Below are 23,187 nucleotides of genomic sequence, written 5' to 3'. Positions count from 1 at the left end.
TTTTCCTTTTCTTAAGCGTCACCCCCACTTCGGTTGATCTCAGCGGAGGAGAAGGGCCTTTACGGTCTGGGTCATAAAGGCCCATCACCCGATACAATGGGCTTTCGTCTACCCTTTGTTACGCACTAATAGAGGTCGGGAGCACGACTTGCTCTCAGAGCAGAGTTTGCCCAGCCCTGGTATAGAATCTATACATCAGAGGTGGGCAACCTCAGGTAGGCTCGGAGCTGTAGCCATAAAATTATTGAGGTTTTAATTATAAGGGACGTAACGTGATTACAAGGATTATCGAATATTTGAGTGCTGGGGGTAACATCGAGCGATAGCGCATGCGCGTGATTGAAATGTGAGGGCAAAATGGTTTGAATTTGTATACACGTGTTTGGACATTTTCTTTTTGATTTAAAAAAAATGAAATTAAAAGATGATGGTTTAGAATCCCACTTCCATTTCCACCGATGAACATTGAATCTAAACTTTAGATTCAATGTTCATCGGTGGAAATGAAAGTGGGATGCTCGTGAACTTGAGAAAGAAATATTTCATCGTCAATTAAAGATTGAAGCACCGATAATTTTTTTAATTGTGAGAAATTGATTCACTTTAATTTGGCATCAAGAGCGGGAAATATAGAAATGAAAAGTTTGAAAATGCATATTTAGTCAGGTCTATTAACAACATGGTAATATTTAGAAATTGTTTTCCAAACAATATTTCAATTATAATTTCAAAATTACTTCAAGAAATCTATGAAAGGTACGAAATCTTTTTTTATAAAGATGATTAAAAGCAATCAATAACCAATCAAAAGGATAACAACAAAAAAACAATAATTGAAAAATATTTCCATTAGAGAAATAAAAAATTTTTCTATTTCACTTTTCCCACCACCAAGTTTCTGCCGACTATCCCCACTACTTTTGCCTACGCGCAAGGGCACCATGGGCCCGAAGGGGGTGTGGCTATAAACTTCATGGCTTGAGATAATTTTGCCTAACGGAGGTCGGGAGCTGGAGTAGCTAGCAGTTCGTATTAGCCGACAAAAAATTATTTTTAAATAAATGAACCTAGGGAATCGTTTGTAATTCGTTAGCAGGTCATTGTACAATATTTTTTAACGTTCAAGAGTTGATCAATCATCTTTAATTAGTTACTCAAAATAATGCATGTAATTAGCCGACAAATTTTTAAAATTTAACTGTTTTCATTTTTTTCCCAATTGGTTACAAATCGTTTGTAGAATACAAATTCACAATTATAATTGTGCAAGAGTCATTCGATCATGTATTTTCAATCATTTACGATTACACTCATGTGTCCAATCCCCCACTCTGCTCCCTCCACCATTTGTTCATGAGAGCAAGATTGTTTACCTTACACTCAGGTTGTGCATCGACAAAAATAATGATTTTATTAGTAAAATTCATTTGAATAAATTACGGGTGGGATAGACCGTAAATCTGAAGGAGTAGTTCATCTTCAGGGTTGCGGTGAGGGTTCCGCAAACTTCAGGGTTGTAGTGAGTGTTCCACGACTTACTTAGGAAATCAGATAATTTGTTAAATTGGGAAAAAATGGAGTAATAATGATTTTTCCTCAAAATTCAACAAAAAGGAGGACACAGGATAGTACAATTTATATTAAGACCAGGTAGGTGTAAGTGCATTCATATGAAGTAGTTGATTATTTTCCCATGAAAGGTAGTAGAACATGAATTCGCGATTTTTAATGTCCAAGAGTTAATATTGTCTCATAATAATTAACTTTCCGAAGCCATATGATGCATAAACCACATGGGAAAAAACTCACATGTTCATTGGCTTTCTCACGTTACGGAATTTACAATAAACCAGAATTCAACTAACACAAATAATTGATGAACATTTGCTCTCCCACGCATGAACACATGCAGACCACTTTGAAACTGGCCAGTTTCCTCCATCTTCTTCCGAAGTATGAAATGACTTAGCCAAGGAATGCAATGGCAATTAGAGTCGTATTTCTTGGTTGGTAAATGTGTCATCAGTGCTCAAGGAGAGGGGAATTGATCAAACTGACTTTCCTAAGAAGAACAAACAGAAAGAATCATTTCAAGATAGTGATCTTTCATTCTGTGTGTCTAATTATGAGCAGAAAGAGAATGAATCACGGTTCAACTTAGTTCTGACAAAAGAGCAGTGGGATCGGACCAAACCTGTAGATTCCGATTCCAATAAAGTTTGAAGGACAAATCATACTTTATATGCAAATGTTTGGACGAGTGACATTGCTGATGAGTTCTATAAACAATATCAGTTACCTTGTGCTGACTCCTTTCGTAGAGGGGAAATCAACACATCATCACGAAAATTACATTATTTAAAGATTGAAGAATATTGCAGAGCGAAAGATGTGGAAATTTGTTTCATGGCTACTTGGAGGAGGAGCCATCTTTGAGTGATGAACGAATAATCATTCGTATAATAACTCGCAACACCTCGGGTGAAGTTCACGCGAATGTTCGTCGGTACTTGAATGGAAAGAAAAGAAAAGAGTTTGGGAAACAGAGTCATGCTGAAGGAGAATCAAATATGATTAAGAGATTGAAAAGGGAAAACATGGATCGAGGTGATGAAGAGGGCCCAATTATTCCTAAAGGTGATGTGCTCCGTTGTATAAAATACGAGCACATCAACAGGGAGTTAGGAATAAAAAAGACTGATGATGATTTCATCCAGAAGATTTATCAGTTGCAGTTTGAGAAGCCTTTCATCGGATCCATAGCTGCTGTTGGATACAATCCATTTTACACTTTCTATGGGTTGCCATTGCAAATGGCGGAGGGACCAGAGTGGGGGATTGCACACGTGAGCGTAATCATAAAGGATTGAAAATATATGATAGAATGACTCTTAAACAATTATAATCATAAATTTGTATTCTACAAACAATTTGTAATCGATTGGAAAAAAAATTGAAAATAGTGACTTTTTAAAAATTTGTCGGCTAATTAAATAATGCATTATTCTGATTAATTAATTAAAGATGATAGATCAACTCTGGAACGTTAAAAAATATTGTACAATAACCTGCTAATGAATTACAAATGATTTCCTAAGTTCATTTATTTAAAAATAATTTTTTGTTGGCTAATACAATACCGCTGGAGTAGCGCCCAGAGCTGAGGTTGCCCACCTCTGCTATAACCGAACTAGAATCGAAATTTCATATTTCAGCTCCAGCAATGTACTTTTCTCATTATCTGTGAAATCGCCTGATTTCCTCCTAATTTTTAGTGATTGTCGATAATTTGATGACATGTGTCGAGAAAAAAATTCGGACCTATCAGCTTAAAATTTTATCCAAAGAAACTAAACATTCCATTCATTTTACTATAATGTTACGTCCCTACTATATGCCCTACGATGGCGGTAGCAATTTTTTCTACCTTATTTTATCGACTGTCGAGCCTTACCGACACTTAGTACATAAGTCCCAAAATTAGGAAATATCTTATTTTTATTTTCACCAATTACTAAAATTATCAAAAACCGTTATTTTAGATGTTCGAAACTTCAAAGATATTTTTTCGTGGGAAAAGCATAAAACTGCTTTTCCCACACTCAAGACCAGATTTTAAATGAAATTATGCACACGTGCATAATAAATATTCCAGAAACGAAAAACAGAATTTCCCTTTTACACCCGTACATCGTAAAAATCCCCGAAAACCATTAAAAAACCAGATAATTTTCAAATTTCTAAAAAAGTTATTGGAACACGGAGAAGCCCGGAAATCCTAAAGTACTATAAATTTTAAAGAAACCCTCTCGAATCTCAACAATCCATGGGATCAGAATGTTCCCCAAAGATAAAAACGCAGCTGCATTTTAATCACCAAAACTCCAATCACAATCCTCCAACTCGACGGCTGAGTCAAAGTGAACCGTCTCGCCTTCCTACCACCTCCTATCAGCCAATTCTATCCTCTAACTCAGGGTGCGCACGCCCCCGCGAGTCTCCCGCAGCATTTTCCTCATACGTAGATTCAACCCTATAAAACTTGCTCCTAAAAGTCCCAAAACACACACTTCCATTTCGACTTCCACGTCCATTACTTCATTTTTCTAATTCAATTCCAACTCTGACTCAACTCCGAAGATTCAGTAATCTTCTCTTCAAATTTCAAGTGAATATATTTTACTAAATGTAAATCAAAGAATTTCTTTAATTCAAAGTGTTCATAAACATCTATAATAATAAATCGCGCTTTGTATAAGTTATTTTAACAAGACTGTGAAACCAAGTGTAATTAAGTGAAGTTTAAATCCGAATAAAACTGTTAAAAATCTAGTTACACAAACTCGTGTCTTAATTGATCAGCCACGCATAGTGGCCTTGATTAGTGGAACCTACCTAAGGAATATAGCTATCCTCTGACAACCGGAGTTATCTCTCATAGGTGTCAATTTACCACAATCCAAACTTCTCAACATCTATAGGGACGTAACAATAACTAGAATTTGTGTAGAGAATTTCTCTTCGTATGATATATACAATTTCATGGCTCATTACCTAAAAATTCAAATTGAACTCAACAAAATGTAAATCGAAAATTGCATTAATAAATTTTTTAATTTTAAAATGATTTCAACTTCAAGAAATTTTATCGTCTACTCCGGCTTAACAAGACCGATATGTACTACAATTTAGAAAAAAATGACTGATTAAAAACGATTGAAAAAATAATCGTTGGAAAAATGTGATATCTACGAAAAATTACTACTACTACTACTAACTTATAAATTGCGTAACAAATTTTTTGTAGAACTATATTTGCTTTTTTCGTAAACTAAAATAAGATTTTCAAGCAGTTTAGGATTATCAATCGAATCTAAAGCTGTGAAGCTGAAAATATAAAATATATTTTTTAATTATGCGAAAACCTGTAGTCAAATGAGGCTTCGAGGTTTTATGTGTAGGCTACCAAGGTACAAAATAATTTGAACAAAGGAAAAACGTCCAACGATCGCATACACGATCCGTAACAAATGGAATTTTGTAGATAGACACTAGTTAATCTGGAACAAGTTATCTTTATTTGCATATGAAAACACGAAAAAATCGAATGATTCGTATAAACGAATTGACAATTCAAATTTCTAGGCGTATTCTCAATAATGGATGTCTCTTTAAAAATAGAAAAAAAAAACCTCAATGAACAATGCATTGGCCACATTAAATCTATGGAAGTATCAATTTTTCTATTCTTCCTAATTTCTCTAATTTGTCTCCAGACCTCTGGTACTTCGTTGCTTCAACTTTTCAGAGTGTCAATGAGAAATTCACTTAATACCGATAAAATTCAATTTTTAAACAGCCTATTACATATCATGAAAATTAGTCTAATTGACTTATGCTAGTCAATATCTAATCAACGCAAAAATCAAAGTTCCAACCAAAACTTCAATCATCGATCAATAAAAAGTAATAAATGAAATCCTCTGTATTATTTGACCGATTAACTCCACTAAACGATTCATAATAATGTCTCTTATAAAACAAAAAAATACTAATCGTAATCCTCTAGCAAAGATTATTCTTTAGGTCGTACAAATGAAAACCATATTGACATCTACTATTCAAATCAATCACAATGGTCTCTCATTTAATTGTTGAATTAACCATTGAAATTTTCAAAAAATAATGAATAATGCCCACTGCAGTATGCACTCTTTGACATCAATAAAATTGAATTATTATAATCCCTTCATTTAATTCACATCAATTTTTCTGAAATCCCCAAGACTAATCTCAGTATTCTCAGTCATCAAATTTTTCGAATAAAAAGCATATTCACTGCTATCACTCTTCAGGAACTTAAAAATACTCTCATTATGAAATAATGCAAAGTTTCAGAATATTTATAAGGAATTCGTGGAGTTCAGAACGCTCTGTCCATCAAATACGCCCAAATTCTCAATAAAATCTATCAATCCTCCTGCAATTGTTCTTCGATTACCTCTCTGAAGACAATTCGATAGTCGTGCTGAGTCTCTCGATGCTCCTTAAAATCCTCATACTTAGTAAATGTTTCATTGCAGGAAGAACACTTGAACAAGCGATCCCGATGCTGGTTCTCGTGATCGAGGTAGTTCTCTAAGGATAAAAATATCTTAGCGCAGAATTTACAGGCAAAAGCATTTCTTATCCCGAAGATATCCAAAATCCTTTCCCTCTTCTCCTGTTCACTAATTTCGAATTTTCCAGTCCAACAATTGCTGTTTGAATGCTGTTCACTCCTGTGTGCATTTAGACTGGAGACATAGGCGAATCCTTTCCAGCAGAATTCGCAAGTGTAGGCATATCTGATGTATACGTCCTCAGCTGACTTGTTAGCGTCATAATTTTGAACTGGATGGATAGCACACTTTATCACGTAGTGCAACAGCGCAGTCGATTTGAGGGAAAAGACTCGGTGACAAGTGCTGCACTTGTAAGCTTGACTTAAAACCTGGGATTCTCGCTTGTGAATCGATAGCACGTGGTTCGCGAAGATGGACTCCTTGGGAAATTCGGTTGCGCAAAAGTTGCACCAGTAGAGGACAGGTTTTCGCAGCCTATGCCTGTTTTTGTGGAATTTTATGATGTCTTCGTCAGTCGAAGAGGCTGCACACGTGTTGCACTTGTACCTGAATGGAATTATGAAGAAATACGTTAATATGAAAAATATAATATGTCATATTCATGGAAAACCCCGAGGATAAGGTATCAAATCCCATCTCTAATTTCATATCGTAGTAAACAGCCTAACATTGAAGTTCCTAACTTTACTTAAATTGGCGTAATTATAACTTATAAGAAAAAATGTATAACTTAACAAAAGCACTCTAACCCTAACCCAGTCCATCCTACCATTTCTCAAAGATTGGCTCCTTCTTCTTCTTCTTGACAGCAGGCGCCCCGGTATCTTGCGAGAGAGGTCTCTTTTTACCATGAGACCCTCGCAGTTTGAGCTCTTCAAATGTTATAGAAGACCCTTCTTCTTCATCACTGGTAATCAGAGGCTGCCAGCAATTTAGATGAGCTGCGTCGCTCACAGACTCCTGACTGCAATTCTCATTCTCGCAATCTGCCGCAGTGGATGTGACTTGATCAGAATGGCCTGGAGGTTTAGAGTTTTCTTTCGACACGTAATTGTACTCTATCAAGTCGTCTTTAGGTGCAGCACCTGTTAGGAGAGCTTCAGTGGCCAGAGATGTCATCGCCAGGTCGTGAGTTTCCCTGAGACGTTGATCGCACTCTCCACAGATGATCTTCGGAAGGTCGTCGTTATTCTCAATCTTGATGGGAAGATAATACCGAATTTTTTCGAGGATACTGACCTCACCACTTTCATCTTCTCCTGGGAATATCGAGATGGGATTAGCAGTGCTCTTTCCACACACTCTGCAGAGGCTAGTGGAGTCCTCCGGGATCAAATCGAAGATGGAACTTAAATCCTGGGGGCAAATGGTCAGTTCAACATAATTCTCGCATTCCTCTGTCTTTGGAATATTGGGATCATCGAATTCATCATCTCGAGGCTGTGAGACTGTTAAGCTGCTGAGCTGCTGCGAGAGTTGATCAGGAACTGATTCTTCTACTCCTTCAGGGTCTTCCTTATTATTCTCAACCCTCTCCTGTTCTTCATCTTGTTTTTGCAATTTCTCCACATACTTTATGGAGTCCAGGAAATTCATGTGGTCAGTGCAGAGGAAGTACTGCTCGCAAATTCTCCTGTGGTCTGTTGGAACGTTTCCCACTAGCCCTGGAGAGCCCACACCCACAATCCAAGAGTTTATGTCTTCCGTGTCGATTAGGAATGGGTAAAGAGCTTTATGAGATGAGTCGAGCTTGCAGTCAGGAATAAAACAAGTCCGCACATTTTTCTCCATTTTTGGGGAGGCAGAAGTCATCAGAAAAGCAACTTAATGATCGAAAGAGACAAATTCTCTTTAAAGTCCCGTTCTACACGATGATTTGGACATAATTTGTTCAGTATCTCGTATTGTTCAAGACCTCATAGAGCTCGTTGAAAAATGTGGCTTAGTACTACTCTTCAGCTCCTGGAATTTCATTTAAAATTTTGGCAACCATTGAGCTTCAAAGACTTATTGATTTATCAATAAAGTGATTGATTATCACATGTGATATCACATATAGCATTGTGACAATCATTTAGCTTTTCATTCCAAACATCCAGCCACCCACCAGCAATCAAATTAAAAATCGAAGACAAGTGCAGAATAAACCGAATCAAATTTTACTTTATTGAATAATTAATTATATACCAACTTATGAGGACCTTGATCGCAGGACTTATCAGGGGGAGGGAATTATTCATAGTTTAAGCTTCAAGTATCGAATTTTTGTAAAATTTTTCGTTAATTGCGATAAAAATTGAAGTTTGATTGGTTCTACCATTCACTTGGAAACCTCCTGTATAAGTATTATGAAATACCTGAGGCAAACGTTTGCGGGTTTACAAGCCTGGAGCTGTTTGTAGATTGTCCTCCAAGAGAGAAGTTATCATTACCAACAGCTTGTCGAACAATTGTTATCCAAAATTAAGTAACAGAGGGAATCATCCACGAGTGACGAGGTTAATAGAGAATTTGTTGATTCTCTCCTGGAATATTAAACCTTGGGACTTTATTTATGCGCCTTTGCTTATTAGGGTTCTACCTATTCTACAATGTTACCTATAAATTGCGTGTAGTGTTTTTTTTAGAAAATAACGTATGATGCAGGATAATTCTCTTGGAACCTTTAGTGAAGTTGAAGAGGGAGCCACACTCACTTTCCAAATTTCTACAAGTGTTCCCTAAGTAATCAGTTATGTGACAGTGCAGTTCCCCATTATCTTAACTAATAAAGCATCGAAAAACTCGTGATCTTTTGCGAAAATATTCCAATCATTCTTTGACTTTTTATTAAAAAATTGAGTGGCCACCGAGGACTCTGCTATTCAATGTTGGAACTGCTTTTGTGAAGGATTATCCAGTGTTCAGTCTTTTATGTAGACCAGCAATATTAAAACATGAAAGCCTCAAAGGGCCTCCATATACCTTCAGCGTATTGCAATTATATTGCAAGGAGTATTGCTATTATGGAGAAATATATTAGAAATGCTAATGACAGCCTATTAAGGTACTTCCTTAGTTTTTCCCTGATGGTTGGCACCCAGAGCTAACCCAGAGTGAACCCAGAGTGAATGAATATGTTTGAACGCTAATGTGCTAGCTCTGGGTAAAATTCAAAACCCAGACAGATGATTTTTATTCATTAACGAGGTAGCAATGTTGGCGAACAATTCTGGGGATAACTGTATGTTCAGAGCGACTACGGGAGGTCTATTAAAATAAGGGGAAGGGTGGCAACGATTGTTTGAGGGATGAAATGCCAACTCTGGGTCAACACTCGGTCACAGTCTCCATCCCAGAGTTGTCTTTCTCTTTATTTAATATCTTTTTAATATCGGGAAAAAAAATAGGGGTGGATATAAAGAATCATTTAACCATTTGAATGATTCTAGGGTCACCTAGACGTGCGGAGGCGACTTGGCATATATTTAAAGTGAAAAATATCAACTCTGGGTCAACACTGGATCACAGTCCCCAACCCAGAGTTGATATTTTCCACTTTAAATACAATCCAAGTCGCCTCCTCACGTCTAGGTGACCCTAGAATCATTCAAATGGTTAAATGATTCTTTATATTCACCCCTATTTTTTTCCCGATATTAAAAAGATATTAAATAAAGAGAAAGACAACTCTGGGATGGAGACTGTGACCGAGTGTTGACCCAGAGTTGGCATTTCATCCCTCAAACAATCGTTGCCACCCTTCCCCTTATTTTAATACACTTCCCGTGTTCGCTCTGAACATACAGTTATCCCCAGAATTGTTCAGCAACATTGCTACCTCGTTAATGAATAAAAATCATCTGTCTGGGTTTTGGATTTTACCCAGAGCTTGCACATTAGCGTTCAAACATATTCATTTAATTATCCACATCCTTCAACAATATCATTATATGCTTAAAATAACTCAGCAACAATCGGAAAAAGATCATAGTACACCCTGCGTTTAGTGTTTTTGCCCTGCGTTTTTGCCTAACCCAGACTGGGTTGCTGGACACAACCCAGAGTTGGACTCTGGGTATGAACCATCAGGGTTATATGGGAATAGAAATAATAATAAATAAGGAAATATGCTATGAACTCTAAACTTTGAGAATAAATATATTCTCTTAGTGATTAAAAATATTCCTCTGAAGGCCCAAAGCGCCTAACCTTGTAGATTGTTGGCAAAAAATGATTGAAAATACGTCAATAACACAGGGTCTTATGGGACTTCGTTTTCAAAAATCACTTAAAAATAATCGACAATAAAGAAAAAATCCAACTAGATCACCAGTAGAACCGTACGTATTTCAGGAATCTATCCCAACAATTGTATTATCCTTAACCACACGAATCATGAGTTATTATTAAAAATGTATCGGAGAGTCTGTGATTTTCGTTGCGTTAGTAGAAAATGGTGGTGAAACGTGGCAGCGTAGAAGGAGGTTAGAGCGCGCGAGGCGGCAGGAGAAGGGGAGCATCGTGTGAGCGGCCGATTCAAACTTGAGTTCTTCTCGGAGGTTATTTCCGCTAAGAAACATTCATTTAATAAGTTTTCTTATGTTTTTTAATGGAATTCATGGAAAACTCCAAACAATCGATTATATTCAAACAAACAATATATAAAATCACCAAATTTTTAATTGCAATAACAACAAATAAAAAAAATTATCTGTGACTATTTGTTTAAAATTATTCACAGCAAACCCACAAAATAATTCAGGAAGTACCTTGAGGCAGCGTCGATTTTTTTTAAATGCAAATACATTCATACATTTTTGCAAATGAGCCTGAAGTTTCCGGACAAAACTTCAAAATCAATAATTCAAAATCTAGCCATTTAATTTTATTGAAGGTACAAAATTTGAATCGTGGCTGGATATATAGAAATAATGATTGAACAGTATTTTATTACATAATTCACTCCGAACAGAATAAATATTGCATATCTTAGTTTATAACTAAATTTATTGAAAAAAAGTAGTGTCACGATTTCAATTTTGTGATATCTCCATGTGTGTTTTTTTTCATTTTTCTACTCTTATTGCTAAAGATTCAATTTACTGTCAAATCATTGATCTTTGTCGAATTTTGCCCGGCGTATAACAACCCCAATTCAAAAAATTGAAAATGTCACGTTTAGAGGAGTGAAAAATCTTCTCATGATCAATTTCATTCATAAATGCTCAGTTCATAAGTTATGCACTGTTATTACTTATTTTAAACAATTGATACAGAATATCTTCAAGAGAAATATATGAGCGAAGATGAAAATCAAATTAAACGATCTATTTTAATGAAATCTCAATGTGAGCATTCGAGTGGAAGATTTTCTATCAGTTGTCCCAGTGCTCTATTATTTCTATGTGTCCTTAGACATAATTTGGTACATATTTTTATCTAGAAGCTGGACTACTAACTCTAGTTACTCTATTATCACAATTACAGGTCAATGAATTTTATTGATTCATAATATTCATTTATGAAACCAGAATACTTAAGTGGTAAAGTGAATGATTAATTTAATATTTGTGGAAGTCGTTTATTTTCCAGGTGGCGACTGAATGAAAACCAGTTGATGGAGACATCGCTCGTAAATATGAATGATAAGAACGTAAGATGCCTCAGACATGAATACTCTGCCCATCTACTGTACTTGTTGCATTGGCCTCAAGTTGAGCAATTTGTCGCGGTCTCATTTCTTCTATAGTGCAAACGAGTGCTGATATCTTCAGAATTGAGGAGAATCCCTTCTCTGATTGTCCTGCGTTTTTCATCAGCATCGCCTGTGGTCATTCTAAAGAGATTTCCTGGGAGAATCTCTTCAATGTAATGTAGCACAAAGGTTCCACAATTATAACTGTCCGTTTGCTGTTGATGAGTTGGGACTTTCAGGGACCAGTTAATTTGTGATGTAGGAAATATCTATAAATAAATGATTGAAAATTTATATAATTGGAATATATACCGAAGTCATTTTCAAGTGCTCAAGATATTATTGCCTTTTTGTAACTATCAATGAAAGTGTTGAGTCTCGTTCTTTCATTTTTCTTCAGTTGGTTTCCAGATCAATGACATACAGGGTGGAATCAGTTACGTCAGCATAGAGTAACACCCAATGACAATTATTAACATTGTAAGGAAGGAAAATGTCTGATTTACCAACCAACAAATCACGATACCGAACATAAAAATCTGAGGGTAATGGTCTCTTGTTCATTGTCACTCCTGTGACAATATACTGACTTATCTCACAGGTAAGATATGCTACATCATGATTTCGTTGCGAGGACCACATCATCTTCGCTGCTCAGTAATCAATCACGGTGTCTGTGATCCATTTTCCATCGAATATGCAAATAAAATCGTCTGATATAACGTTGATGTTTGAAGAGCAATCGTTAGCTTCAATGAAGGCCGCAAAAAATAGCCGGGGTGGGTCGAGAAAATCTTAATATTCTGGGTTTAAAACTGTGTGATTATCATTGTATTCCGAAACGCGCTGCATCTGGACTTCTGCAATCTTCTTGATTCTATTGCCTTGCTGATAATTACTCTTCTTATGTTGGGCCGACCCACGTCTCCAATATTCCTGGGATTTCTCATTATTCGGTTCGTTTATTCTCTTTCCGGGACGTTTGGCAGAAACTTTTGGGGTTGGTAGATCCAACTCCTTATATACAGCTAGAACGTGGTTATGAGCTTTGGTGATGAATCACTAAATGTTTTTGTTTCGGAACCAATAGGGTTGACCAGAGGCACACGTACGGAAAAACATGTTTCCGTCCTCGCATGTCCACCGAATTCCTGTATTTTCCTCCAATATTTTTCCCAGTCCAGCAATAATCATAAACCAAACCTTTACTGTCGATGGCTCATATTTGGTGACCAAATGCATAGATTTTCATCAACCATTTTCTACTTTCTACGCGGCGACGGACATAACAATCCCCCCACTCTCTAGCAATCATTTGGTTTCACCACTTCGTCTACCTGCACACCACAATACCCTTTTTTTGTAGTAATTGGCCTAAACTAAGTATTTCTGGCTGACTTTATACTGATCTCTTAGCTTTTTTTCATATTTATCAGGTTCCACGACTGTATTCCGTGTATGATGATCGAGGTTCATATATTTTTCTTGGAATATATTTCATTAATATGAGAGGTTCATCTAAACTTTAGAAAATGGTGCACATCACGCAATGACAATTATGCGAATTGTGAGAGTTTGATCAATTGGGTCTATTGGTTTCCAAGATTAGAGAGGAAATGGAAAGCTGACGGAGAGTTCACGTTCTAATATATCTGTCGTCCAATTTTCAACTTTTCCACAGTTGATTTTGGAGTTTTCTGGTGCATATAGGTACTCTGACGCCACTCTCAACTCTTTTTGAGAGTGGATTGTTGAGTTTCGGGGTACATATAAGGGCTCAACTCTTTAAACAAGTTGAGATCTGCATTAGAGTCCTCATATGTGCCCTAAAATTTTACAATCAACTCTAAAAGAGTTCAGATGTACTGACAGTGCTTATAGGGACCCCGAAACTCGGCAATTAACTCTCAACAAAGTTGAAGATTGGTCGAGACATATCCTGTAACGTGAACTCTCACTCAACTTCCTATTTCTGCAAAATTTCTGTGTAATCTTGGAAACAAAGTACCTATTATTTAACTCTCTACGAAGTCGAACATGGCTTTCATATTGTTAACATTGAGCTTTAAGGGAGTAACTATAAATACAAACAGTGAAGTGATTAAACATAATAACAAACAGGCCAGTCCATGGTACTACTTTATACCTCATACCAAGCACGAGAATCTCCAGTAAACAGAAAAATTGTCTGCATTGAGCAGGCGCTGAAAACACGGCAAAAGCCTCTCACTAACTTACAATTGAATTACATTCTTTAATTGTTGTAAAAAATATATTGGAGAAGGATTCGTCAGTGTTTAGCTTCTTTAATAAAGATATATTATAGTATAGTTTTTCGAAAATGAAACATTTGTTCTTTACTCAATTCTAAAGCTTGTCGCCTTCACGGAATTTTGGAGCTAATATGGTACAGATCCAACAATAGATTTTTTTTTAAGCGTTCAAATTTTCTGATGCTGCATGTATTTTTTTGCTTAGGGCCCCCATCTCGTCTGAAAAAACGCAGTTCTCGAGAATGTTTCAAAAGAGGGAGCAAAAAATATGGGCTTTTGATTCCATTAATAATTAGTTGCAGCACGTGCATGAAGTTCAAAAGCTGCCTCATTATTAAAGGAAATTAATCCACTGTACATGTGACCATATTCTACTCCATAGAATTGAAGCAATGGAGCTGTAACCAATTTCTCCATATTTATTTCTACACCATTGCCATGGCCACCGGCGGTAATCTCTCGGTTAAGACCTTCAAGTTCTTTCCATTCTGTCCACCACCAAAGTAACGGCGAATGATATATTGGTATGGGAATACCATTCGAAATATAATGTCCTTTTCTCTCAATCAAGCATCTATAAGTGAAGATACCGGCCGTGCACTTACAAGCGTAAATATCTTTGGGTATACTCATGAAAAGCTGAGCTGTGCGGCTAAAATGAATATTATCAGGTATTGCTATGGTAATTTCTGTATTGTTCAATTTGGACACAGTTTTTAGAGAGGTTTGAATAGTTGTTATTCGACGACGTTGTCGATGCATTTTATCGGTCAAATGATCAGTAATGCGAATACGTTTATATATAGTTGTCGCCAAAGCCCCGTCAATAGAGCATCGAGACTCATTCTGGATTCTACTATCATCGAATATTCCTCTGTGCACGGGAATACCAAAATCCGAAAAACGGCACGTTCCTAGAGATGGATCAAAATAGCCATTTTGTATAGGAATTGTGGAATCATTGAGGGAGCTAGCACATGGGTCGAGCAAATGTTTGACGTGTACTGCTGTATGAATGCTTGGGTGAAAATTTTTGAGGCGAAGAAGACGATTAGAGTTCCACAGTACTAGACTCGTCCAATCGGCATACTCTTTATTTGCTTCCTGCACTGTCATTGGTTTGCAGGTGGGGACTTTTTCGTTTTCGTAAACTTTATTTATCTCGCCTTTACGGCAGATACACTCAATTTTTTCAACCGGCTTATTAATGTCTTTAACATGGCCATCACAAATTTGGGCGTCATCGCAAGCACCTAAGAGACTAGTTTTATTTACGTAACCTGGATTCTTACATTCACACATCATTAAGTATTCTGTTTCATTGGGACTAATTGAAATTAGCACCAAATTACCATGATAAATATTGCAATTAGCTTCTTTATTAATTGGTAAAAGATAGCCATCGTTTTTTGTCTCATTTTTCGGAATTTCATATTCCTTACCATTCTCAATAAATTTTGTATTTTCCTTGAAGTGATAGCACTTCACAGATAATTCTTGACAATCCATGAAAGTTATTACGTCGTTAAGTTTACATGGTACGCGATTGTGTGCAGTACATTTTCTGCTATTCTCTATCACTACCGATTTTTCTGGTATTTCGAATTTTACACCTACAATTCTAAACTCTGGTATTGTAATTTCTCCCGCAGTAGTTCGTTGCATACGTTTTTGCGCTGAAATCACAGCATAAACTAGAACCCCTAAAATCACCACGACAAGAAAGCCAGTAAAGAACAAATGTTTCATTTTCGAAAAACTATACTATAATATATCTTTATTAAAGAAGCTAAACACTGACGAATCCTTCTCCAATATATTTTTTACAACAATTGAAGAATGTAATTCAATTGTAAGTTAGTGAGAGGCTTTTGCCGTGTTTTCAGCGCCTGCTCAATGCAGACAATTTTTCTGTTTACTGGAGATTCTCGTGCTTGGTATGAGGTATAAAGTAGTACCATGGACTGGCCTGTTTGTTATTATGTTTAATCACTTCACTGTTTGTATTTATAGTTACTCCCTTAAAGCTCAATGTTAACAATATGAAAGCCATGTTCGACTTCGTAGAGAGTTGAGTAATAGGTACTTTGTTTCCAAGATTACACAGAAATTTTGCAGAAATAGGAAGTTGAGTGAGAGTTCACGTTACAGGATATGTCTCGACCAATCTTCAACTTTGTTGAGAGTTAATTGCCGAGTTTTGGGGTCCCTATAAGCACTGTCAGTACATCTGAACTCTTTTAGAGTTGATTGTAAAATTTTAGGGCACATATGAGGACTCTAATGCAGATCTCAACTTGTTTAAAGAGTTGAGCCCTTATGTGTACCCCGAAACTCAACAATCCACTCTCAAAAAGAGTTGAGAGTGGCGTCAGAGTACCTATATGCACCAGAAAACTCCAAAATCAACTGTAGAAAAGTTGAAAATTGGACGACAGATATATTAGAACGTGAACTCTCCGTCAGCTTTCCATTTCCTCTCTAATCTTGGAAACCAATAGACCCAATTGATCAAACTCTCAGAATTCGCATAATTGTCATTGCGTGATGTGCACCATTTCCCAGATGTTATGTCAATTTCACGAATATGTTGGAAATACACATAACCATTTATTTTGTCAGAATTATACGAATATTTTGTTTGTATATTTGTGTTTCGAGGCTTCCTGACGTTTCCGATTTCATTAGTTACTCATGCTGCATTAGAGTTGTCATGGTTGTAGTAGTTCCCGAGAATATTTAAGAATCCATGAAGCTAATCAGGGCTCACAGCAGAGTAGGTAAATGTAAACTTATTCAGCCTAGATTCGGCCCCCTTCTTCCTTCTTCATAATTGGGTACTATGCGATGAAATTCACGCCAAACACGTTCCACGTTTTGAATATGCCCTGGAATATACCATTATTGCGGTTCATGTGGTAGAACCTGTCGTTTACAGGTACGTGTTTGTATCCACGCAGTGCCATACCTATATATCCTGACTACCAGAGTGTGTTAATTCTGGAGCGTTGTTTAACTTACTGTTCAAATTTCGAGATAAGTGCTTCGACACACCACACACACACACACACACACACACACAGAGAGGAGAAGGCGACGTGGAAGCCAAACCCTAGGCCGAACGCGCTTATTGTCCGCCTTAAAGATAAGGCGAACTATGCAGAGATCCTCAGTCGCGTTAAGAAGGATGGTACCTGCAATCAGTCCAGAGAATACGTCGAAAGGATTCGACGTACAGAGACTGTGAAATGCTGATCATCCTGAGCAGGGAAACAACTGATGGAGCCCCCCAGCTGAGATCAGCCATTGCTGGCCTCCTCAAAGAGGAGGCTGTGGTGCTCAGCAAGGAGCCACTCGAAAATCTCGCGATTAAAGATCTGGATGAAGATACATCGAAGGAAGACGTCCTCGAAGCTCTACAAACAGTAGCCGGTGAGGAGCACGGCATAGCTCCTGAAGCCGTCAAGTCTTTACGGGCTGCATATGGAGGAACAAGGACGGCGGCAGTGACACTCACAGCATCTGTTGCGAAGAACATCCTGGCAGAGCACGGAAAGATCAAGATAGGCTGGGTCAACTGCCGTATCAGGAGAGTGGAGAGACCGATGAAGTGTTTCAATTGCTGGCACTGTGGGCATCTCTCCACGAAGTGCACGAGTGCAGTCGACCGATCCAGAGTCTGCATTAAATGTGCAGACGATGGGCACAAAGCCGAGGAGTGCAAGAAGAAGGAGCTACGGTGTGCCCTGTGCACTGAGAATGGTAACTTGGAGAACTGTCCCCACGTTGCTGGCAGCACCAGGTGCCCAGCATACAAGGATGCATTCCATAAGCCCACAAATAAAAAGCGATAAGAAGCAAAGAAACTTCAAGGTGTTACAGCTCAACATCAATCACTGGGAGGACGCTCACGATTTGCTCATGCAAACGGTGCGTGAGCTGAAGCCTGACCTTGTCATGATCTCGGAGCCATATCGACATCTTGGCACTCAATCCTGGATTACTGACGCCAGTGGGACGACTGTAATCTGGGCTTGTGGGAATCGTTCTTTTCAAAATATCACAAGAGATAGCGCACAGGAGGGCTTCATACGGGCCAAGAGAGACGGCATTCATTTCTACAACTGCTACGTCCCGCCAAGTCTTACCTTTGATGAGTTCACAGACTTCCTCGATAGACTGACCGAGGATGTGAAGGAGCATTTTCCCGTGACAATAGCAGGGGACTTCAACGCCTGGGCAATCGATTGGGGAAGTAAGAAAACGAACCCCAGAGGACAAACCCTACTGGAGGCAATGTCATCGTTGGACGTGGTTCTGTTAAACAGTGGCGAGGAACCGACCTTTGTGAGGGGAGAGAAAAGCTCAATTGTCGATCTTACCTTCATGAGTAGCACTCTCGCTAAGAGAAACTACTCATGGAGAGTGAGTGATATATACACGGCTAGTGACCACCGAGCCATACTCTGGGAGATATTCTCCAACCAGAAGGTCGCAGTAACAGCCAAGAAAACCAACAGCGTTGGCTGGAGAGTGGGCACCTTCGACCCGGGCTCATTTTCGGTAGCATTATATGACCACCCAATTGCTGGTGTAAATGCGACTGCGAAGGCGCTGAACATCATGAGGAAGGTGAGTAAAGCCTGCGACGCAACAATGACGAGGAAGCGGACCACGAATCGAGATCCACCGGTGTACTGGTGGAATGAGACCATCGCTGTGTTGCGGAAGGAGTGTAATGCAGCCAGGAGGTCATCTGAACGTCATAGGGAAAGGCTTAACTTCAAGGAGTTGGAGATGAAGTACAGAAAGGCAAGGCGGAAGCTCAGCAAAGCCATCAAGCACAGCAAGAGACAGTGTTGGAGTGAACTCTTGGCTGAAGTAGAGAATGACCCATGGGGGAGGCCCTACAAGGTGGTGATGACACAACTCAAGAGTTAATCAATGCCATCGCCATCGTGTTCGGTGCTCCTGAACAGAATTGTGGAGACGCTGTTCCCAAGTCAACCGGAATTTCGCCGAAACTCTGAACAATGGGAAGGAGGAATAATCCCGAAGATCACCAGAGAAGAGCTGATGGAGGCCTGCAAGAGAGTGGGAAACTCCAAAGCTCCAGGGCTGGATGGAATCCCGAACATTGCGCTGAAACTGGCCATTAACACGATGCCAGAGCACAACGAGTGCCTCAGAGAGGGCATCTTTCCTGCTATGTGGAAGCAGCAGAGGCTGGTATTGCTCCTAAAAGCGAATAAACCACCGGACGAACCTTCATCGTACCGTCCTCTTTGCATGCTCGATACTGCTGGCAAGATTCTCGAGCGCCTCATCCACCAGAGGATAGACGCTGCCGTGGAACCTGCGCTTGTTGGAAACCAATATGGTTTCCGGAAAAGTCGGTCCACAGTTGATGCCATCAACCTTGCTGTCGAAACCGCAAGGAAAGCGATTGCAGGGGAACGATGGCTGAATGGCACCAAGGAGTATTGCCTGGGGGTGACGCTGGACATCAAGAACGCCTTCAACTCAGCTCGATGGGACTGCATTATGGAGGCTCATGCCAGACTAAACGTATTAGGCTACTTGCAGAGGATGGTCAGTAGCTATTTTAGCAGAAGGGTCCTGAAGTATGACACGGAGACTGGGCCCAAAAAGTACAAAGTGACAGGAGGAGTACCTCAAGGTTCAGTCCTGGATCCCCTCTTGTGGAACATCATATATGATGGGCTGCTGAAGCTGAAACTTCCCCAGCGAACCAAGCTTGTGGCAGTCGCAGATGACGTGGCCGTGGTCATCGTCAGGAAACATCTGGAGGACATGAAGCGTGTCTTCAGTATAACCTTCGAGAAGATCCGCTGCTGGATGGATTCCGTTGGACTGAGCCTAGCGGAAGAGAAGACGGAAGCCGTATTGATCACCTGCAGGAAGAAGATCGAGACGATTACGCTGCAAGTCAGGTGTTGTGAAATCACCTCCCAGCCACCCATACGATATCTGCAGGTGATGATCCGATGCGCGACTGAACTTCAAGCAGCAAGCGGAGTACGTGGAAGCCAAGGCATCTGGTGTGAGATCCACCTTGTCATGCCTTATGCCAAACATCGAGGAACCCAAGCAGAGAAGAGGAGCACTTTTGTCTTCAGTGATTACTTCGGTCCGCACATATGGGGAAATGTCCTACAACTGCAGGAAGCATGACGTAAGATCGCACCAGTGTACCGACTCAGTGCGCTTAGAGTTGCGAGCGCATACCGGACTGTTTCTGAGGACGTAGCGTGTGTCATCGCGGGACTGTTGCCAATAGAAATTTTGGCCGAGGACCGGAGAGCCCTATATGCGCGCAGAGAGAGAGAGAGAGAGAGAGGGAGAGGAGTCTCCCCTGCCATCCTTGAAGCTGCCTGGGCAGCAGGGCAGGAGGCTGTTTTAAGAGAAGAAAAAGAAAAAAACCCAGGCAGGGAGCAGCGAACGGTCCCTACAGCCAGCCCACTGCAAGACGGAGACGAAGAAGCAACAACGCCGGACCTCCAGGAGGTCAGCAACACGACCTGGTGCGCTGAATGTACGGCTTACGGAGAAGGCGCAGTTCTATGCCATTCTCAGGATTCCTCAGGAGCAGGCTGACTGCGTCGATAAGGTCCTGCGTACGACCAATGGAGATCTGCAGCTCACAATGAAAAGGAGAACAGCAGACGGACTACCCCACTAGTGTGCGACGATTGTAAGGCTTCTTCGAGAAAACGCGAGGATGATACGCAAACGGTCGACGGAAGACCTCGACATCAAGGATCGTGATGATGTCACAACGACGAAGGGAGTGCTATCGGCGTTACCGCCGTGTGGCCAGAGTGGAGAGACCAGTTAAGTCACTGATCTCTATATAACTGGATAGACTATCCCTATGCCTCCACTACGCCGACACTGAGGCAGTACTGTAGGACAAGCAGCGCCTCAGAATAGTAGCTCGAGTACTACAGTGCCCTTGACTGCACATGCGCATCACCCAATGGAGGGTGATCACGGACAAACATGCTTCTCCCTTTCCACTGACAACTGCGCTGAGCATGCGCACTTGATAGAACTTTAGTTCCCGGACTACTATTCGGAGGCGCTGATTGACTTTCAAATCGGCCTCACCAGGGCTATACGCGATAGTCTATCCAGTTATATAGAGATCAGTGAGTTAAGTGCGTCGAGTGTTGGCACTATTGCTGTCTGGCATCAACTATAAGAATAAAGGAGATCGATCGATGTTGTGTAACAAGTGCGTTGAGCCTGGCCACAACATTGCTGAATGTGAGAAGATCCGCCCACTGTGCCCTGTGCATCGAAGAGGGAGACAACAACAACACAAACTGTGCCTATATCAAGGGACAAGCCGTCGTGGAGGCCATGGCGTCATTGAACCTAGTTTTACTCAACATCGGTGATGAAGCAACCATCATGAGAGGGGAGAAAAGCTCAATCGTTGATTTCACCTTCGTGAGTGGTAGCCTTGCACGATGACACTGCACATGGTCAATGACAGAGACCTATACAGGGAGCGACCACCTTGCGACACTCTGGGAGGTAATCATCGACCACAGTCGCAGAACCGCACCCAAGAAGACAAACGCAGTAGGCCAGAAAGTGAGTTTTTCAATTATAGCACATGCCTAGTGGCCCTCGATGATTGCCCGATCAGCGACAGTAGCCACTGAGATGGCAGTGAACATCATGGGGAGACTCACGGAAGCCTGCGACGTTACCATGCCCAGGGACCAAGCCAAAAAACGGCGGCCACCGGTGTATTGGTGGAATGATACGATCGCTAGTCTGCGGAAGGAATACAACAAAGCAGGAACACCATCTCAAAGGGTTCGGAAGAAGCCACACTTCGAGGAATTGGAGATGAAATACAAGATGTCGCGCTGCAAGCTGAATAATGCCATCAAGAGCAGTAAAGCTCATTCGTGGAATGAGTTGACTCAAAAGCTGGAAACCTACCCGTTGGCTAGGGATACGCGATACGGTCCGATATATCGAAAGGTCCGATATTTGATATCGATATATCGATATTTTGCAGCCGATATTTTCGCTGGCCGATATATCGATTCCCGATTTTTTTCTGCAAATATCGTTAAACCAATTATGATAGGAGATTTTTTTTTGAAAGATTTTTCAATTTTCTAAATTCATAGTTATTGAATTTTTAGTTTTCATGCAGAGATTATAGGGGAGATTGCTAGGGCTTATGGAAAGGCTTGGGCGAGTGATTCATTGCGGCGGCTACGGAACTACGCCCAGAGAGCCCGTACGTGTAAGTAAAACAGGTCGCGAGCCCGTGAGTGTCGATAATTTTCAGAGTCCGTGCGTGTTGATAATGTTCAGAGTCCGTGAGTATGGATAAGACAGAACGCGAGCCCGTGAGTGTCGATAATTCGAGGCGGTCGTGAGTATCAGAAAGGTAGGGTACTTATCGAAATGACGATGACGTCCGAAAACGAACGAAAACATCCGATGTACCGGAGAGTGGGGGTATGATGGAGACACAACCGATGGACGGAATGAAAAAGCGAGTTAACGTTCATAAATACACCATTTGTTATAAAAATTGCGAAAAAATTGTCTCGCAAATATATATTCAAACGATTGGGAATCGTCTGAAACGTCGAGATTTATTAGTCCCTCGGAACTTTTTTTTTAAACGGCTCTATTTTTGTTAGCAAATTGAAAAATGACTAAACAAATTCGGGAAAAATTGTCTCGCAAATGTATACTCAAACGATTGAAAATCGTCTGAAACGTGGAGATTAATTAGTCCCTCGGAACTTTTTTTTTGAAACGATTTCTTTTTTGTTAACAAATTCAAAAATGATGAAACAAATTCGGGAAAAATTGTCTCGCAAAAGTATACTCAACCGATTGAGAATCGTCTGAAATGTGGAGATTTATTGGTCCCTCCGAACTTTTTTTTTAACGGCTCTATTTTTGTTAACAAATTGAAAAATGCTAAACAAATTCGGGAAAAATTATCTCGCAAATGTATACTCAAACGATTGAGAATCGTCTGAAATGTGGAGATTAATTAGTCCCTCGGAACTTTTTTTTTAAACGATTTCTTTTTTGTTAACAAATT

At 39.8% G+C, this 23,187-nt stretch overlaps 4 protein-coding genes across 9 annotated transcripts in view; 2 read left to right on the top strand and 2 right to left on the bottom strand.

The window, feature by feature from the left end:
- Nucleotides 1-5,059: 5,059 nt before the first annotated feature.
- Nucleotides 5,060-23,187, bottom strand: part of LOC105270493 (GDNF-inducible zinc finger protein 1) — a 20,956-nt gene continuing 2,828 nt past the window's right edge. Inside the window, exons 1-5 of one of the 6 annotated variants that reach the window (XM_011311468.1) lie at nt 10,317-10,725; nt 8,724-9,125; nt 8,483-8,664; nt 6,895-8,087; nt 5,060-6,671 (exon numbers count right to left, since the gene is read on the bottom strand). In XM_011311468.1, coding sequence (XP_011309770.1) covers nt 5,972-6,671; nt 6,895-7,937 — 1,743 coding nt within the window. In that variant the 5' untranslated portion in view covers nt 7,938-8,087; nt 8,483-8,664; nt 8,724-9,125; nt 10,317-10,725 and the 3' untranslated portion in view covers nt 5,060-5,971. Of the gene's footprint in view, nt 6,672-6,894; nt 8,088-8,482; nt 8,665-8,723; nt 9,126-10,316; nt 10,726-23,187 lie in introns of those variants that run through there. The other 5 variants (XM_011311466.1, XM_011311467.1, XM_011311469.1 and 2 more) reach the window with 5 other exon arrangements.
- LOC105270501 (uncharacterized) lies at nt 14,361-15,824 on the bottom strand. Its single transcript, NM_001414552.1, has one exon. The coding sequence runs from the start codon at nt 15,822-15,824 to the stop codon at nt 14,361-14,363; it is 1,464 nt and encodes a 487-aa protein (NP_001401481.1).
- LOC105270500 (uncharacterized) lies at nt 17,324-19,016 on the top strand. Its single transcript, XM_011311484.1, has 2 exons — nt 17,324-17,877; nt 17,924-19,016. The coding sequence occupies exons 1-2, from the start codon at nt 17,324-17,326 to the stop codon at nt 19,014-19,016; spliced, it is 1,647 nt and encodes a 548-aa protein (XP_011309786.1).
- Nucleotides 19,020-20,270, top strand: LOC105270499 (putative 115 kDa protein in type-1 retrotransposable element R1DM). The gene has a single exon (XM_011311483.1). The coding sequence runs from the start codon at nt 19,020-19,022 to the stop codon at nt 20,268-20,270; it is 1,251 nt and encodes a 416-aa protein (XP_011309785.1).

Source organism: Fopius arisanus, unplaced genomic scaffold (assembly GCF_000806365.1).
Source record: "Fopius arisanus strain USDA-PBARC FA_bdor unplaced genomic scaffold, ASM80636v1 scaffold00089, whole genome shotgun sequence".
Classification (NCBI taxonomy): domain Eukaryota; kingdom Metazoa; phylum Arthropoda; class Insecta; order Hymenoptera; family Braconidae; genus Fopius; species Fopius arisanus.
The sequence above is the reverse complement of the archived record's forward strand: the minus strand, read 5'-3'. Positions and strand labels throughout refer to the sequence as shown.